Source organism: Megascapheus bottae, chromosome 13, assembly GCF_031878675.1.
Source record: "Megascapheus bottae isolate mThoBot1 chromosome 13, mThoBot2.hap1, whole genome shotgun sequence".
In the NCBI taxonomy this organism is placed as follows: Eukaryota; Metazoa; Chordata; class Mammalia; order Rodentia; family Geomyidae; genus Megascapheus; species Megascapheus bottae.
In genome coordinates, this window is record NC_143521.1 from 182821 (window position 1) to 203284 (window position 20464).

General features: G+C 34.5%; 1 protein-coding gene across 2 annotated transcripts in view; it reads left to right on the forward strand.

Moving 5' to 3' along the window:
• Fstl5 (follistatin like 5) overlaps positions 1–20464 on the forward strand; it is a 570877-nt gene that overhangs the window by 29697 nt on the left and 520716 nt on the right. For both annotated transcript variants that reach the window (XM_090343981.1, XM_090343982.1), the window contains exon 2: positions 11509–11542. In XM_090343981.1, coding sequence (XP_090200107.1) covers positions 11509–11542 — 34 coding nt within the window. The remainder of the gene's footprint in view (positions 1–11508; positions 11543–20464) is intronic.

Sequence of the window (20464 nt, forward strand, 5' to 3'; positions counted from 1 at the left end):
TTTATTGTGTTTTGTGATCCTCACTAAGAAAGTTTCGACCTGAGCCAAGGAGACCTAGTGTATCTTCTATTCCTTCCTGTAAAGTTTTCAGTGATTCTGCTTTTACCTGGAGGTCTTTGATCCATTTGGAGTTAATCCTGGTGCAGGGTGACATAGAAGATTCCAACGTTAGTTTCCAGCAGGTGCTTAACCAGTTCTGCCAGCACCACTTGTTGAAGAGGCCGTCTTTCTTCCATTCTATTTGTTTTGCTCCCTTATCAAAGATTAAGTGGCCATATGTCTGTGGGTTAAAATGTGGGTCCTCAGTTCTATGCTGTGCTCTTCAGGCCTGTTCTTGTGCCAGTACCACCATGTTTTGTTCACTATAGCTCTGTAATAGAGTCTAAAGTTTAGTATTAAAATTCCTACTGGGCTGTTCTTTCTGCTAAGAAATGTTTTTTGCTATAGGGGTCTTTTATTATTCCATATAAAATTTTGGATTGCCTCTTCTATTTCTTTAAAGAATGGCCTTGGGATATTGATGAGGATTGCATTGAATTTGTAGATAACCCTTGGCAAGACTGCCATTTTCACAATATTAATTCTTCCAATCTAGGTGCATGGGAGGTTTTTCCATTTCCTCAGTTCTTCTTTAATTTCCTTTTTTAGGGTTTTAAAGTTTTCATCAAAAAGCTCCTTTACATTCTTACTTAAGTTAATTCCTAGATACTTCATTTTCTTTGAGGCTATTGCGAAAGAGTTGCTTTCTAGATTGTTGCCTCATTCCTCTAATTGTGGGCATATAGGAAGGCAGTTGATTTTTAAGGGTTAATTGTATATCCTGCTAGCTTGCCAAGTTTTGAAACAGCTCAAGCAGGTTGGGAGTGGAGTCTAAAAGGTTCTTTAAATACAGAATCCTGTCATCTGCAAAGAGTGAAAGTTTCACTTCTTGTTTCCTCATTTGGAGCTCCTTTATGCTTGCTTCTTGCCTTATTGCTCTGGCTAGGAATTCTAATACTACTTTAAAGAGGAGTGGAGATAGTGGGCAACCTTGTCTTGTTCCTGATTTTAGCGGAAATGCCTTTTGCTTTTCGCCATTAAGTATAATGCTAGCTGTGTCTTTGTCATACACAGTCTTTACTATACTGAGGAATATTCCATGGATTCTTCATTTCTCCAGAGCTTTTAGCATAAAGGGGTGTTGCATCTTGTCAAATGCCTTTTCTGTATCTATTGAGAAATCATGTGATTTTTCCTTGCTCCTGCTGATGTGTTGAATTATATTAATTGACTTGCTTATGTTGAACCAGCTTTGCATCCCTGAGATGACTCCTGCTTGATCATAGTGCATAATTTTTTATGAGTTACTGACGATGGTTGGCCAGTATTTAGTTGAGAAATTTTGTATTCATTAAAGAAATGGGTCTATAGTTCTATTTCTTTGATGAATCTTTGTCTAGTTTTGGGATGAGGGTTGTAGTAGTCTCGTAGAGTGAGTTTGACAAACAGCCTTCATTTTCAATTTAGTTGAAGATCTTGAGTTTTGGTGTGAACTCTGCTTTGAAGAATTCAGCTGTGAATCCACCTGGCCCTGGGCTTTTCTTGGATGGAAGGTCTCTTCTTGTCATTTCTATTTCAGTGCTTGAAATAGGTCTGTTTAGTTGGATTAGGTCTTCTTGGTTCGGTGTGGGTATGTTAATATTCACTAGAAATTCATCCATTTTTTCTGGATTCTCAAATTTGTTGGTGTACAGATTTGAAAAATATTTCCTCATGATGGTCTGGAGCTTGATAATTTCTGTCATGATATTATCATTCTCATCTGTGATTTTGTTTATTTAGGTGTGCTCTCTTCTTTTTGGGTAGAATTTGCTGAAGGTCTGTCAATTGTGTAAATTTTTTCAAAGAACCAACTCCTTGTTTTGATGATTCTTTTATAGATTTTTGGACTCCAATTCATTTAATTCTGCTTTGATTTTAATAATTTGCTTCCTTCTACTGGGATTAGGGTTGGTTTGTTGCTCTTTTCCCAAGAGCATAAGGTGTGTCATTAAATTGTTGCTTTAAGATTTTTCCAATTTGTTAATGTAAGCATTCAAAGCTATAAATTTTCCTCTGAGTACTGCCTTGTCTGTGTTCCAAAGGAGTTGGTATTTTGTGTTCTTCTTTTTGTTAAATTTCATAAACTGTTGAATTTCTGTTTTGATCTCCTCTATGACCTATTGGTGATTCAACAATGTATTGTTCAATCTGCATGAGTTACAGGGTTTTTGTTGGTGGAGAGATTAGTGTTCAATTCCAATTTGATTCCATTGTGGTCTGAGAGAATGCAGGGAATAATTTCAGTTTTTCTCAATCTGCAGAAGTTTGTTTTATGCCCTAAAATGTGGTCTGTTTTGGAAAATGTTTTATATGCTGCTGAAAAAACATATATTGTGATGTTCCTTGGTGGAATGATGTGCAGATATCTGTTAGATCTGTTTGGTCTATACAATTATTCAATTCTGAGTTTCTCTGTTGACTTATTGCCTGGTTGATCAGTCCACAGGTGAGAGTGGTGTGTTAAAGTCACCAACAATCACTGTGTTTGGATCTATGTGTGGTTTTAGTGAAAGTAAAGTTTGCTCGATGATGTTTGGTGCTCCGGAATTAGGTGTGTAGATATATTGGATGATTATGTTTTCCTGGGGGAGAGATCCCTTTATTAGAATCCAATAACCTTCTTTGTCTATATTCACTAATTGTAGTTTGAAGCCTATTTTATCTAATATGAGGATGGCAACTCCAGCCTGTTTATGGGGGCTATATTCCAGTCTCTCACTTTCAAAAAAATGTTTGTTTTGGGGGGCAAGATGTGTCTTTTGAAGACAGCAGAATGATGGATCTTGATTTTTGATCCAAATAGACAGTCTATGCCATTTAATTGTTAAGTCCACTAATATTGAAAGTTGGAAAAAAATATTTACTAGTTCATGCCATTTTTAAAAGCTTTCATGAGGGCCTGTGCTTTGACAGTTTTTGCGGTACTTAGCTGGTATGATTTTTGGTGACATTTTTTTGTCTGTATCACATTTGTGCTGGTTTTCAATATGTAAAATCTCTTTGAGAAATTTCTATAATGCTGGTTTTGTTGCTATGTAATGTTGTAACTTTTCCTTGGAATGGAAAAGTTCTCAGTTATGACTGAGAGCTTAGCTTGGTACAGTATTCTTGGTTGGCACTTATTTGTCTTAAGTGTATGACATATATCCTTCCAATCCCATCCTGCTTGCATGGTCTCTAAGAAATCTGTGGTTATTCTAATTGGATTTCCTTTATAGGTGATTGTTCTCTTCTTCCTGGCTGCTTTTAGGATCCTTTCTTTTGTCTCTATTGTTCCTGTATGGATTATAATGTGGCTGTGGGATGTCCTTTTCTGGTCATTTCTGTTTGGGGTTCTAAAAGCTTTTTGTATCTGGATGGGCCTGCCCTTCTGGATATTGGGAAGTTCTCTGAGATGATGCCCTGAAGTATATTTCCAATACCATTGACCTCTTTCTCCAGGCCCTCCTCAATACCAATGAGCCTTAAATTAGGCTTCCTAATTGTATCTTGGAACTCCTGAAGAGATCTCTCATATTTCCTAAATTTGGTTTGATTCCTTTTCTGCTCTTTCTCTATAAAATCTAGATTATTGTCAACCACAGAGATTCTCTCTTCTGCATTGTCTAACTTGCTATCAATACTTTCTACTTTATTCTTCATCTCCCTACCTTCCAACTGGTCATTTTGATGCCTTGCATCTCTTGTTTTAGTTCATGTATGGTTTGGTTTCAATTTGAGTGGTCTCTTTGAAGTCCTTTAGCTGAGCAGCTTTACTCTCATTGGACATTTGTTGAAGTTCAGTCACGTTTTTGCTCATGGATTCCATGAATTCATTAATTGTTCTTTGGCTGGATTCCTCACATTCCTGTGTATCTTTCTTTATGGATTCTTCACATTCACGTATATCCTTCTTTATTTCTTGCTGTATGCCTTCCGCATGTTCATGTATGCTCTTGTTCATAGCTTCGTAAGGTTTACATATATCATTGTTTATGGCTTCCTCTCTTTCACATATATCTTTCTGTATATTTTGAATTTTTTAAATCATGTTTACCAATTGCATTTGTATAGCATTTAGAGAACTCTCCCCTAGGTTTGCCATTGACTTTATTTTCTGCTTATATTGTGTGAGAGATGTTATTCCTTGATTTGCCATTTTTCTTGACTTTCTTTTTCTGCCCATTTGAAAATGGGAGCAAGACTAATATCACACAGCATTACAGTTTTAAGACATAACCAACCTAGAGCTTTTTAGCTGGCCAGACAACAGAAGTTCACAATTTTAGACAAGTAATCTCACTCTCTTGTCTCTTTTTGTGCTCTTTCAGACAAATCTAACACCACCACTGAACAAACTTTTATGACCAAAAAACCCAATCTCTATGATAATTTACTCACTCTGGACCTACAGTATAATTGAAAACATACATATACAGTCTTGGTCAATAAAAATCAACTGTAGATACATGCATTATAAAAATTGAAGAAAGAACAAAAGGCCAGAGATACAAAAATAGTATGAAAGACAAGAGGGGAAAGAAGAAAAGTGTAATGTAGGAGTGTAAGAATAATATAGTAATGAAGGAATGATATAGAGTGAGGATAATTGACCAAAATGATCAGGAAAATAATTAAATACAAAATTTAGAAAAAATAAGATAAAGCTTATAAAATATAGAGTAATTAAAAGAATATAAAAAGAAATGAGGAAAGTACATATGGGAAAGATTAATGATAAAAATAAAAATAAATAATATAAAAATTAAATTTAAATTTAAAAAGTGTGAAACCTCACACTTGTGAGTTATTAAGAAAGAAATACTAAGGTTATGAAATGACAAATTAAAAAGCAGGTTATTGTATCAATAAAAATATAATTTTTATTAAGTCTGTATACAATGATGTCACTATGTTTCTAGGAATGACCACAATGACAGAAGGAAAGAGAAAAGAGGGGAAAAAAAGAAGACAAAAGTAGAATAAAAATATTATTTAAAAAAGAGGGAAAAAGAGGACACAAATAAAATGGCAAAAAACTCCCAATGTATGTGAAGTAATTCACCTTCTGTCTGGTGAATATAATGTAATCCTTCTATTAGTTACAATACAGACAGATTCATCAAAGAAAGAGAACTATAGACCTATTTCTTTGATGAACATCGATGTAAAACTTCTCAACAAAATACGGGACAACTTGCTTCAGCAAATAATCAAAAAATTATACACTATGATCAAACAGGATTCATCACAGGGAGGCAAAACTGGTTCAACATACGCAAGTCAATTAATATAATTCAACACATCAACAGGAGCAAGGACAAATATCACATGATTGTCTCAATAGATGCAGAAAAGGCATTTGACAAGATCCAACACCCCTTTATGTTAAAAGCTCTGGAGAAACTAGGAGTCCAAGGAACATTCCTCAATATAATAAAGGCTGTGTATGACAAACCCACAGCTAGTATTATACTTAATGGTGAAAAGCTAAAGCCATAACCTCTAAAATCAGGAATGAGACAAAGATGCCCACACTCTCCACTCCTCTTTAACATAGTATTAGAATTCCTAACCGATGCAATAAGGCAAGAAGCAAGCATAAAAGGGATCCAAATAGGGAAAGAGGAAGTAAAACTATCCCTCTTTGCAGATAACATGATTCTGTATTTAAAGAATCCTATAGACTCTACAACTAAGCTCCTTGAGCTGATTCAAAACTTTGGAAGGGTAGCAGGCTATAAAATTAACCCTCAAAAATCAACTGCCTTCCTCTATGCCAACAGTGAGAGGAACGAGGCAACAATCAGAAAGCAATTCCTTTTGCAATAGCCTCAAAGAAAATAAAGCACCTAGGAATTAGCTTAACTAAGAATGTAAAGGACCTTTTTGATGAAAACTTTAAAACCCTGAAAAAGGAAATTAAAGCAGAACTAAGAAAATGGAAAAACCTCCCATGCTCCTGGATTGGAAGAATCAACATCGTGAAAATGACAATCTTGCCAAGGGCTATCTACAAATTCAATGCAATACCCATCAATATCGCAATGTCATTCTTTAAAGAAATAGAAGAGGCAATTCAAAATTTCATATGGAATAATAAAAGACCCCGTATAGCAAAAACACTTCTTAGCAGAAAGAACAGCGCAGGAGGAATTTCAATACCAAACTTTAGACTCTATTACAGAGCAATAATTATCAAAACAGCTTGGTACTGGCACAAGGACAGGCCTGAAGACCAATGGAATAGAACTGACTGAGGACTCAGATATTAAACCACAGACCTATGGCCACCTAATCTTTGACAAGGGAGCCAAAAAATAGAATGGAAGAAAGATAGCCTCTTCAACAAGTTGTGCTGGCAGAACTGATTAAACATCTGCAGGAAACTAAAGTTGGATCCTTCTTTGTCACCTTGCACTAGAATTAACTCCAAATGGATCAAAGACCTGGAGGTAAAACCTGACACACTGAAAACTTTACAAGAAGGAATAGGAGATACACTAGGCCTCCTTGGAACAGGTCGAAACTTTCTTAGTATGGACCAAGAATCACAACAAATCAGAGAAAGGCTGGATAAGTGGGACTGCATTAAACTGCAGAGCTTTTGTATGGCAAAAGACATAGCTAGTAAACTAGTTAGGAAGCCTACAGAGTGGGAGAAGATCTTCACCAACCGTACAACGGACAAAGGCCTCATATTTAAAATATATCAACAGCTCAAAAAATTAAATCACTCCAAAATTAATCTCGAAAGTAACAACCATCCCATTAAAAGATGGGCTAAAGACTTAAAGAGAGTCTTCTCTGAAGAAGAAACAAAAATGGCCTATAGACACATGAAGAAATGCTCAACATCTCTGGTCATAAAAGAAATGCAAATCAAAACAACTCTAAGATTCCACCTCACTCCAGTTAGAATGGCCAGGATCAGGAAAACGAATGACAACAGATGCTGGAGGGGATGTGGCCAGGAGGGATCACTAGTACACTGTTGGTGGCAGTGCAAACTCGTTCAACCACTGTGGAAAACAGTATGGCAGTGCCTGAAAAGGCTAAACATAGAGCTTCCCTATGACCCAGCAATTCCACTACTTGGCATTTACCCAACCATCCAGAAACTAGGGCATACTAAATCCACTAGCACATCAATGTTCATTGCAGCATTATTCATCATAGCAAAGATATGGAACCACCCTAGATGTCCCTCAGTTGATGAATGGATCCACAAGATGTGATATTTGTACACAATGGAATTCTATGCTGCTGTCAGAAAAAATGACATTGCCCCATATGTTAGGAAATGGAAAGACTTAGAAAAAATTATATTAAGCGAAGTAAGCCAGACTCAAAGGAACTTAGGCTCAATTGTTTCCCTCATTCATCATAACCAGTAGAAACCTTGGGCTCTAATAGCCAAGATTTGAAATAGAGCAAAAACTTGATACATAAGGCCATATAGTATGAAGCTAATTGAAAGGACCTCTAGGATATTGAAAGAAAAGCCATATAACGAATGATTGCTGTCCTTAAGGTGCTATGTTATCTCTCATCTCTTTTGCTGTTCCTTTGTTATCTCATATTGTCACAATATCTCACTTTGTTATCTGATATATTGGATACATTTGTATTTGGTTACTTGAAATTGGGCAGGGAAGGGGAGAAAACCAAGGGGGGGTGTGGGGGAGGGTAATGGGGACCAAGACATGTGGAAGGGTATCAATGTATGTGAATTAATGCACCTTCTATCTGGCAAATATCATGTAACCCTTTTATTAAATACAATAAAAATATTAAAAAATAAATTAAACTCTGACAAAGAGAAAAAAAGAAGAAAAAATAGAATAAAATATTATTAAAAAAAGAGGGGAAAAAGAGGACACAAATAAAATGGCAAAAAACTCCCAATGTATGTGAAGTAATTCACCTTCTGTCTGGTGAATATAATGTAACCCTTCTATTAGTTACAATAAAAAATATATGGAAAAAAAGAACAAGTAAAAATGCAAATGTAAAAAGTAGTAAAATTTCCAAAAATAATGGTTAGAAAAAAAGGTATTTTTCTGGTGTTTTTTTGGTGAGGGGCAGAAACTGTTGTCTCTAATGAATTTGGGATCCAAACACTTTAAGAAGGCCCTTACTCCTGTGATCTGGCTTCCCAGTTTTCTGATCAGTTTGCTTGATTGGGCAGAAAAAGTGCTGCCTTACAAATTTGGTTTGGGGACTCTGTGACAATTCATCCAGGTTAATTTACTGGCACGGTGGTGAACTTTATGAGTCCCGCAAGAGATAGTTGACTATTTCAGTGGCTTGAGCTTTAGCCACTTTAGTGGAGAGCCTGGGGTGGAGCCACGTCTGGTTTTGTTTACTGGGAGAGTGGCCCGGCCCAGTAGGAATTACTGGTGCTAGCCCAGGGAAGCAGACTTCTGGCTAAACTTGCTCTGTGAAAAATCTTTGCCCTTTTGAAAGATGTCACTGCCAGCAATACTTTCAGGCTCCAGTTCATATGGCAGTGTCTTTGCCAGGAGTCACAATGGTGCTGCTGTCAGCTTATGGGGGTGGGACTACCTTCCCAATGCCATTCTGCCAGCAGGAGTAAAATGTCTTTAATGAGCTCAAGCACAGGACTAGCAAAATAAATAAATAAATAAATAAATAAATAAATAAATAAATAAATAAATAAATAAATAAATAAATTGTAAGTACACTGTACTTGGTGATTCTCTTTGCAAAGGAATTAAAATCAGAGCCTACTTTTTTCCCAGTTAAGAGATTTCTATGAGGGGGAGGGGCTACTTTGCTCTCTTTACAGTGAGAGAGAGCCTAATTGAATCAAAGGGAAAACCGACCTGTAAAAGAGATTAGTTGCAAAATAGATCTTTTATTAGTCTGGTTTCAATCACAATCTCAGCAATTATGCTTTGTGACTTTTTTGAAGAAAATTTTTGTCCATTGGAGCAACTAAAAAGACAAAAGTGAAGAGCTTATTTTGCAAACATGAAGTGACCTTTATAAAATCAATATTTAGTGTGAAGGAAGTATATAAAAATAAAGCAACTATGCTTCCTGTGGTCTTCTTGGTCAGGAGAGGTTGTTATTACTCAGGATAAAACTAGAAGGGCAGATGGAGTTCAGGATATGAAGAGCCATGCACTTGAGTATTTGCTTAATAAATGAAGTGGAGTCTGGGGTTTGTTTCCCCACTCCTACAGCTATTCATTTACTCACTCAAAATAACTTGGAAATTCATTGTTTCCCGTTACCCACCCTGTGGTCCTGGATGCTTGCACATAAGAACACAGGCCCTTCCATGTGTGTCTGTCACTTTTACTTCTTAGGTTAAGAAGTCCATGTAAATTTCTATTTACAAGTAAATTATTTTCCTTCAATAAATAAATAAAAAGATTTAAAAGAATATATAAAAGAAAAAGAGAAAATGTATACAAAAGAGATTAATGATTTAAAAGACACCTCATAATTATGAGTTCTTAAGCAAAAGCTAATACTAAGATTAGGAAATGAAAGATTAAAAAGTAGGGGACTGAGTCAATAAAAATATATTTTGAAACAAGTCTGTACACAGTGAAGGAGATCTACTACTAATTGTTTTCACTATGTTTCCAAGAATGCCCAAAATGACAGAGAAAAAAGGGGAAGGATGGAGAAAAAATGGCTGAAAAAAAGGACTAAGTAAAATTGAAAATAAAAAAGTAGTAAATTTTTAAAAAATATGGTAGAAAAAAATATTCTTGTTTTTTTGGGTGGGGTGGGGAAACCTGTGTCTCCACTGAATTCGGGATCCAGACTCTTTAAGAAGTCTCTTATCTCTTGTGTTTTGGCTTAGCTGGTATTTCCAACCAGTTTTCTTGTCTGGGCAGAAACGTTCTGCCTTACAGACTTGGGGTCTTTGTGAGTGCCCACCCAGTTTAATATACTGGCAGGGTAATGAGCTTTATTGTCCTGCAGGAGAAAGTTGGCTGTTTTTGGTAGCTTGAATGTGAATGGAGTTTTATTCTATCTGGAGTCACAAGAGAGCTTCAGAACTTATTGTGATCCAGCCTGGGGCCCCTGTTGTTTTAGCCAGTTCAGCAGAGAGTTACCTTGGGGTTGAGCCTCTCTGGCTTTGTTTACAGGGAGAGGAAAGCCTCTCTTTCCCACTCAGGGATGAATTGCTCCCTTCTGGTCAGGGAACCAATTGCCCAGCTAAGGTGACACAGGTGAGAAATGTCATTTTGAGAAATGCCACTGCTGACACCACTTCTCAGGCTCCACTTATCTGCTAGTTGGACTGGCAGGGTCTTTGCCAAGATAGCGCAGCTATCTGCTAGTGGGGGAGGGATTACCTTCCCACTGCTGTTCTGTGAACACAAGTGAGAATGTCTTTAGTGAGGTACTCTTACTTCCACTTGGTTGTTTGTGTTTGTCTGTAGCTGTCAGGATGAAGATTCTATTCATAGTCACAGGGTCTGTGATGCAGGTAAATAAAGGGCTGAGTAATCAGGCTCTGGTGCCTTTGTTTTGGTCTAGTTACTCTGGGGAGCAACAGCTACTCACAAAGCTGCCACCACTATGGCTGGTGTGGGCTCAAAACTGTCTTCTTAAGCAGCCTGTCTTGTTCCTCTCTGACTGAGATCTCTGTGCTACCAGAGCTTATTTAGAATTGTTCTTTAGCTATAAACTTTCTGCTACAATGCTAAAAGTGGTATCTTGTCAGGAGCTTAAAAAGACTAACTAAACCCCGCCATCTTCCCAGAATCCATGTGTATTTTTTATTGTTATCAGAGAATCACAGTAGCCCAACTGTTACGTTCATATAACCAAATACAATTATGCATATCAAACTGGAATCCAAGAATATGAATAAAAGAGGTTATTTGCATTCCCACCTCTCTATTTTCTATACCCTTTGCCATGTATATAAGTTTATCTGATCTGTGGAAGGAAGGGCAAAGGATGAATTAATTCATCACTGATACTCACTATACACTGTTGGAAATAAACTTTGAAACTTGGAGTGGGAGAGGAAAGTTAGAGAAAATGAGGGGATAAGTAACACTGTCATAAAGAAATGTACTCATTACCTTATTATATAACTGTAACCCCCCTGCTAATCACATTTTCAATATAATAAATAAATAGAGAGCATTTAAAAGATATTCTGAAACACATTCAGTATCTTATGATTTTTAAATGGAAGGGTCCAGGGCATTTGAGACGCCTAAATATTTGATTTCCATAAACCTTTTATGTATTTATAAATACATATTTATTAATGAATATCATCTTTAATTATACCACTAGATTTTCTTTAAGTATATTTTAAATGCCACAAGTATGTTATAATATTTCATGTATTTACATATATGTATAAACATTTAATTTCTTTTTTCAGCGATTGTTTGCATTTTTTTTACCACAGCTTTTGACCTCCTTCTTTTTTAATTCCAGCAGGAAAAAAGGCAAGGAAGTCCAAGAATAAAAGGTAGGATATGAATATTTCAAAAGTAGTTTTATAAACTTATGAAATGTATGGGAATAAATTTAGAATAAAAGTGTAAAGTTAAAAATCTTCATAGACATAAATTAATATGTATCTATGACATACAAACCCTTAGCCTAATTTTAATTATGTTCTAAAATCTAAGTGCCAGAATCCCTTCTTGAATACTTGTTTGTTACATATGTCATTTGAAATATGATGTAAAAATCAATGTTAATAAATTCTTTAATAAAAATCTTCAGAGATTTTTCAATCTTTTGTGTGCCTTGTTATTACATACAATAATTCTCTACTGACACCAGATTTTTATGCTGCTTCATAAATCTTCAACATAATTTCTTATTATTTATTTGTGGGGTATTTTTTGTTTTTTTTTTATTACTTATTTTCTGTCAGGCTTGAGGCCTGAAATCAGGGTCTCTAGGCTATTCCTGAGTTTTTTCACTAAAGATTATTGCTTTATTACTTTGAGCCACAGCTCCACTTTCAGGTGTTTTCTTTTGCTTGTTAATTTGAGAAAATAGTCTCACAGAGTTTCCTGCCTTGGGTGGCTTTGTACTGTGACCTTAGTTTTCAGTCTTAGGCTTTGGAAACCTGTGCCTGACTTAAAACTTTCTGCTTACTCACTGTATTGTTCTGGTTTAATTGATTTTCCAAATATGTTGCATAAAGTTTGGTACTAAGTCTCATTAATGACTTACCTAATATGACTTAAAAATGTGTCTCATGGAGAAAACAGTATTTAACCTCAGCCATCTTATTTTTATGTTTGTTTTAAAATTTTTAAATTTTATTTACTCATTAAAGATGATCATAGTAATTTGCATTAAGACAACAGATGATTCTTTATTTTAAAGATATATTCCTATGCCATCCAGTGTGAATACTTGTAGATTTATACACACATTTAGTTACAACAAATGAGAGAAACCATGCAACCTATGTTTCTTTGGGTCTGATTTACTTCACTTAATATATTTTTCCCCCAAATCGTTCCAATTCTTTATGAATGGTGCAATATTATTATTTATGATGGAAACATAGATTTATATTTTTTATTTATGCCATATTTTGTTATCCATTCATCCTCTGAGGGGGGTCTGGGTTAACTGCATATTCTGGCCTACAGTAAACAATGCTGGGCAGGTTCTTGTTTGTGGTCTGTTTGGATACATGCCCAAGAGTAGAATGGCTGGGTCAGAGCTCTATGAACCTAATAAATTATACAGGACTTTAGATATTCACACAGTAAGACCAAAGGAGGATATTTTGGGGAGAGGATCAAAAAGGTTCAAAAGCATTGTGAATATCATTCTATACATTACTTATCAAAATGAACTGCACGAAATAGAACAAGAGTCTTCTTTGTTATTTTGTATTTCTCCTTTGTTGCTGTTTCTGTTTTCTCTACTTTTTGTCTTGTACTCAAGTTTTATGTGTTTGCAGGTGGGTAAGGGGTAAGCACAGAAATGATATGACAAAGTTTCACCAAATCCAGCAGTAATACTCACGAGATACTATGTTGACAATTAACCATAAAACTTGGAAGGGGGTTCAGGAGGGAAAACCTGAGAGGAAATGAAAGAAGGGATGACACTTTTCAAACATAAATTTACTCATTACCCTCCTTATGTAATTTTAACCCTTCTGTACCTCACCTTTACAATAACAATAACAATAAAAACAAAGCTAAAATGTTATTTTTTTAGTTTTGAACTTAATAATTAAGGGGGTAATCACTTACATAGATCAACTACTCTTATTCACAAATTGACTCAACTGATCTGCTGTTGTTCATTATAATGAACAATACATTATAGATTATACATAATACATTAGAATGACAAAATTTTGTTATGAATGGATGTTTCTCACTGGGTGTAGCACATATAATGATAAAACTTTTCAAAGTTTCTTGGGTTGCTTCTTCCTCTCTTGCATACACATTTTTTTTGTTCTCTTATTTTATTTTCCAAAAGCATACCAATCAGACCAGGCCTTATGGAGGAGTGAATCACAATTATGCTGTTTCATCCTTTACCTTTACCACGGGAAGATGTATTTACTAAGTTTTTTTCAAACATAAAGCAATGATATATAATTTTAACAGAAAATTATTTCAAGTGCTTCTGAAGGACCAACAATAATTTTGAGGATGTTGTTATTATTGCTACTCTATCTTAATAATGAATACAAATATATCCTACCTACAAGCTTAGCATGTATAGTACTATTTTTCTGGTGTTGTATGTCTGTCTATTTTACTAAAGATTGGAAATATACTTGTGTCTTCCTTTTACTTTGTGAGATATATGTTTTAACTATTTAAAAAACAGTTCATTATTACTGTATATTTTCATCAATATTATCCCATTTGGTACTCTCAAATATTTTTCCCAACCCACATTATTATAAGCCTTCTTAATGTTGTATAGTATACATTATTATTTTTATTGCATTTCCCCTTTCTTCATTCATGAGACATATGTAGTTTAAATTTATTATGTAAGATTTCTCTCCATGGATTTCTAAACTATTCAAGGAAATTATTATTATGTGAAATTATTACACATAATTTTCTTAAAACATAGAAGTTCAAAATTATATTATTTGTATTGTGAAAGAGAATTTATTTTCTTTTTTCCATATATTTTTATTGTACTGGGTTACATTATATTCACCAGATAGAAATTGCATTGCTTCACAAACATTTCTCATGTTTTGCTCCCCATTTCCCTCCCCCAACCCCCACCCGAGAATTTATTTTCTAAGTCATTTGTAGTGCATATAAATCACAAAAGAATTTAAAATATAGGAAGTAGCACTATGGCTCAAGGGGTAGGACAGTAGTCTTGAGCTGAAAAGCTGAGGGCCAACACCTAGGCCCAGAGTTCAAGTCCCATGACCAACAAAATAAGAATTTCAAATATATTGGAAAAACACATTTCCATCTCATGAAAGAGCCATGTGTTTTGAGTTAATCTTAATTTCTTCTTGGAACACTATTACCACAGAGATAAATTTTGAGTAGTTTTGTTCTGGAGGCTTTATTGCCTTAAAATACATGAATCTTACTGTATAAATTAGTAAAATTATATACAAACATATATTTTATAATATAATAAATGTTTTGTGATGACATTTTCTAGTCCTTTTCTTGTTTTCATTTAAAATATGATTCAGTATTCCTGTGCATTATACTATACCTGCTAAATTTTTAAAATAAAATTTATATGGTTAAATCAGTACTTGCTACTTATTCCCAGTAAGTTTTTTACTTTTTTTCCTCTGTATAAATCTTAAATGATAACTTTTTTCTTTTCACTTATCATCTTTAACATTATTTTTAAAGTAGTTTCACAAAGGAGTATGGAAAATGTCAATTGAAAATGTCAAATGGAGAGAAACAATTAAGCCATGGAGCTATAGCTAACTGATTAGTCATGATAAAAAATACTGAAAAGTATATTTCATATTTTTAGAAACTATTGAAGTCTGAGCTATGTCCTTAAATGATATTATGATTTATTCTCAGCTAGTGGGTAGGCTATATTTATTTCAAAAGTCATCCAGTTCTACTACATTGTCTTGTTTCTTTGGTAGTACTTATACATAATGGACTGAATTTCTTGAACATTGGTTGTGATTGTTCCCATAGGGTTTCTAATCTTATTTATCTGAGTCTCCCCTCTCCTTTTTTTGATTAATCTTGCCAGGGGTCTGTCAATTTTGTTGACTCTTTCAAAGAACCAACTTTTTGACATATTAATTTTATGTATAGTGGATCTTATTTCAATCTCTGATATTTCCGATTATATTTTTGTTATTTCTATCCTTCTAGTTGTTTTAGAATTAACTTTTTTTGTTCCTCTAGGTGTTTCAGTTTCTTTTTTGGGTTATTTACATGCTCTTTTTCTGTCTTTTTAATATGGGCTCCTAGTGTGTTAAATTTGCCCCTTAGAAGTGCTTTTGCTGAGTCCCATAAGTACCTTTGTGATGTCTCTTGATTGTCAGTAGATTGAAGAAAGTTTTAAATTTCTTCTTTGATTTTTTCTCTAACCCAGGAGTTATTTAGAAGTCTGTTGTTCAGCTTCCAAGTGTTTGAATGGTTTTTACCTTTTACTGTGTTGTTCAGAACTAGCCTGACTCCACTGTGATCAGATAGAATGCATGGGATTATATCAGTTCTCTTGTATCTGCTTAAGTTTTCTGTATGAACTATTATATGATCTATTTTTGAGTATGTTCCATGTGCTGCTGAAAAGAATGTATAAAGCTTTGCCATTGGATGGAAGAGTGTATTTCTGTTAAGCACAGTTGGGCTATGGTGTCATTTAGGTCAATTGTGTCTATTTTTTTTTTTTTGCATTGACCTCTTCTTTGGTGAGAGTGGCCTATTGAAGTCTCCCACTATTACTATGTTTGAGTCTTTCTTGTTCTCTAATTCTAAGAGAGTTTGCTTGATGAATTTGGGTGCTCCCATGTTAGAGGAGCAAATGTTTATAACTGTATTATTCTGGATATGGACTGTACCTTTTATAATATGTAGTGGCCGTCTTTATATTTATGTACTGATTTTACTGAGAAGTTAATTTGTCAGAGATTATGTTTATTACTCCTGCTTTTTTGCACTGTATGTTGGAGTGGAAATTTCTTTTCCATCCTTTCACTTGGAATTTGTTTCTCTCATTGGCAGTGAGGTGGCTCTCTTGGAGGCAACATATGGATGGGTCTTGTTTCTTAATCCAGTCTGCTGCTCTGTGACTTTTGATTGGATTGTTCAGCCCGTTCACATTTAGGGACACTTTGTCATGATTTATTTTTACTTCTGAGTTTCTTTCTCTCTCTTTTTTCCCTTTTGTCTTTAGCGATTTATAGGTGATAGCTTCTCGATGCAATTTTTATGTTGCATCTCTTACATCATTGGGAGTTATAATTGATATTTTCAAACTTGAAGATGTATAATTTCTTCTTTCCTTCTTCTTCTTCTTCTTCTTCTTCTTCTTCTTCTTCTTCTTCTTCTTCTTCTTCTTCTTCTTCTTCTTGTTCTCCTCCTCCTCCTCCTCCTCCTTCTCTTCCTCCTCCTCCTCTTCATCTTTCCTCTTCTTTCCTTCTCTTGCTCTTCCTTAAATTCCTTCTTGTCTTACTTCTTTTGATAGCATTGGGACTTGAACATAAAGGCTTTTACTTGTTTAGCTTGCTTGCTTTTCTATTTCTCTAATACTGATGTCATGCCTCTAGCCACTATCTTAATTATTCTTAGGTAACATTATTGTCACATTTCTGTGAAAATAAATAGATGGAGCAATACAATGCAAAGGATAATGCAGTAGACAATACTTGAACAAAAATACATATGGATTTATCCTTGTACTTTGAGAAGTATGCTTTTATTCTCATAAGTGTTCTACATTAGTTATGTATTTTAAATTTGGAAGAATATATGATACCTTGGAGAAAAGATCTCATCTAAATCATCTATTATAAAGTCAATAACTGCTGTGGTTAAGATGATTGTTTCATGTTAGAAAATTTGTAGTAATTACTACCTGCTAGAAGTACTCAGAGAGGGAGATGATAATAATAAGCTTAGCTCACTCACTGGTTAAACTTACCAGAGTAGGAGATGGATGTAGACAATGGGAGGATGAATAAGAACAAATACCGTGTGTGTGTGTGTGTGTGTGTGTGTGTGTGTGTGTGTGTATGTGTGTGTGTGTTTGTGAAAATACCACAATGGAGCTATTATTTTATACAAATAATATGGCACTGGGCCAGGAGTTAGGCCTCTTTTACAGCACTCCATTTTCCTGATGTGATGTGCCCCACAACAAAGTACTTATCAATATCCGTGAAATTCTTAGGATTTTACATTTTATGCAGACTAACAATTAGGTCTGAAGTTTCACAGTTAATAACCTGTCTAAAAGAACTGCCTAAATGGACTGTCCTTTTAGACAGTTTATTAATCACAGTTTTAGCTGTAGTCAGTGTACCAGTATATGTGCCAATATGCACTCTACATTTCATAGCATAACAGAAAAAAAAATCACACAACTGTGCTTCACCCAGTTTAAGGAACAAATGGCCGAAGTATAATTGGCATTTATTCTGCAGGGAGATAGAAGAATGCCATATTTAGATAAGAAAGCATTTATTACTGGCAAATAGTTTATCTAAAAATGAATATATTTACCTTTTGGTATATGTATATTGAGAAATTTAACATATGAGTATATCTTCATGTCTCCCAAAGGGTCTATCATAAAGGTTAGTTCTCCACAATGCTGCAATTTGAGGTGATAGAACTTTCAGCAAGTGAGTCCTATTGGGAAATTTTTCAGTTATTAGAATAATGGATCCAAAAGACATTTATTATTTTCTAGTTAGTGGTAAATGTATTGCAGTTATGAAAGCTAACAAGCAGGGTAACAGTTTGCTTTGGAATGCAGAGACAGTAAGTACTTTGTTACATCAGCAATATCTTCTGGTAAGGAAATGGTAACCCTAAAGAGCAAATATATACACCTTTGTAGTGCATGTAAGACCAGATTATCATATTTAATGAGGGATCATACAGTTTCATTGTTTGTTGGACATCAAATACTATAAAATTACTATTGTACTCATGATTCTGAACCGCAGGGAACTAAAATTAATTTTACTTTTCAGTATTTTTTTACCACTGTGGGGAAAGCTAAGAGACTTCTCATGGTATTACAGTTTATAAGAGGGGTATCAATGTTCAAGAAAGAATATACCCACTAGCTGACCAATGTAAATGTAACCTCTTTATACATCATCCGTAATAAAAAAACGAGAAAAAGAAAAAACAAGATAATCCTGACATTTGTCAACAATATAGGGATTACACTGTGCCTTCCAAACTTTACATTACAACCACACGGTAGTTTGTGCAATGCAAAACATTGATACAAAAGGCCATATAGTAGGACGCTGAATGAAAGGATCTCTAGGATATAGAATCATAAGCCATATAATGAATGATTGTTGTTCTTAAGGTACTATGTTATCTCTCTTCTCTTTTGCTGTCCCTTGGTTATCTCATATTGTTACAGCATCTCACCTGATATATTGGATATATTTGTATTTGGTTATTTGAAATAGTATAGGGAACTGGGAAAAACAAGATGAGGGGTGGGGGTGGGGGGAAGGAAAATGGGGACCAAGACATGTGAAAGTGTATCAATGTATGGGAATTAATGCACCATCTACCTGGCAAATATCATGTAACCCTTCTATTAATTACAATAAAAATATATGAAAAAAACCAAACCAACTCCAAAAGTAAGACTGCTCTTATAAACCCTGATACCATGTACTATATTTGGCATATATCTGGTGTTTAATATATAAACGACTTCTACGAAACCAGGTAGTGACTTAACTTGTTAACAGGACTTAGAGAATCATTTAATACCTATGATGCAATTTGTCTTGGATAAAGGTTAGCATCTTCTGTCTTCTAATTTTTATTGTAAAGATTTGCTTGAATTTGTTCTATGTGATTTCTGTCATTTAGATCCAAGGGATCTGTTTTCTTGGTTATGAGGATGCCAATGCAAAATACTACTTATTTATTAGGAAATGACACATAAATCATAAAAGATATTCATTTCTTATACTTTCAGGTGGAAGTATTTACTGCAAGACAATATGATTTATTTAAACTATGTCTAAATAGAAATGCAATGAATTATTTTTTCCTCTCAATTACTTTTCATAATAATTTAAATAATTGGAAAGATAGAAACTTCCCTGGAAAGATATCTACTTTTAAGCTTTTAATTTAAAATGTAGAAAATCAATTCAATGTGGCATAGCGTACATCAAATGTTTACATATATTGTCATATATTTTTATTTACTTTATAGAGTTGCAGTGTTTCATAGAGTTTCATAGCAAGTTTAGAAATGCCTGGGCTGCTTTGAGCTGTGATCCTCAGATCTCAGCCACCTGAGTAGCTAGGATTTCCAGCATGAGCCCTTGCACTCATGCCTGTAATTTGTCCTCTTATAGCTGGAGAATCTGAATTAGATCTGAATAAATATAATGTTTATTTCTTCCAGAGAGTCCAAGGACTTTCAAATCTACCTTTTTATTAAATACTATTTGAAAAGTAACTCAATTACAAAACCTGTAATATTATTATGCCAAAACTTATATTTCCAGATTAAGTTTAGTTTGGATAAAGAATGTAGAGAAAATCTCATTCTCTCATTCTACATCCAAAGAATGTGTGCCAGTGGCATACACATGAACTTTGAGTACTTACGCAAAAATACTCTAAAACAATACTAATTGATGACATCAAAGATTACTACTTCTTAGTAAGAAGTAATATTCGTGGAAAATCCCTTTCCTTTGAGAATGAGACTTGACCAATCTTCAACTGAAATTGAGAAATGTGAAATAAAATCAGTTTACCATATATTGACTTATTGAAACTTAGGCAGCCATAGGTCTGTGGATTAATTTCTGCTCCTTCAGTTCTATTCCATTGTTCCTCATGCCTATTCATGTGCCAGTACCATGCTGTTTTGATTACTATAGCTCCATAATAGAGTCTGAACTTTGATATTGATATTTCTCCAGTGTTCTTCTTTCTCCTAATGACTTATTTTGCTATTCATGGATTTTTTATTATTCCATATGAGGTTTTGGATTGCTTCCTCTATTTCCTGAAAGAATGTGACTGGGATATTAGTGAGTACGGCATTGAATTTGTAGATAGCCCTTGGCAGGATTGCGATTTTCACAATGTTAATTCTTCAAATTCAGGAGCATGGAAGCTTTTTCCATTTCCTTAGTTCTGCTTTGATATCCTTTTTCAGGTTTTTAAAGTTTTTATTATAAGGATCCTTTACATACTAGTTAATTTTT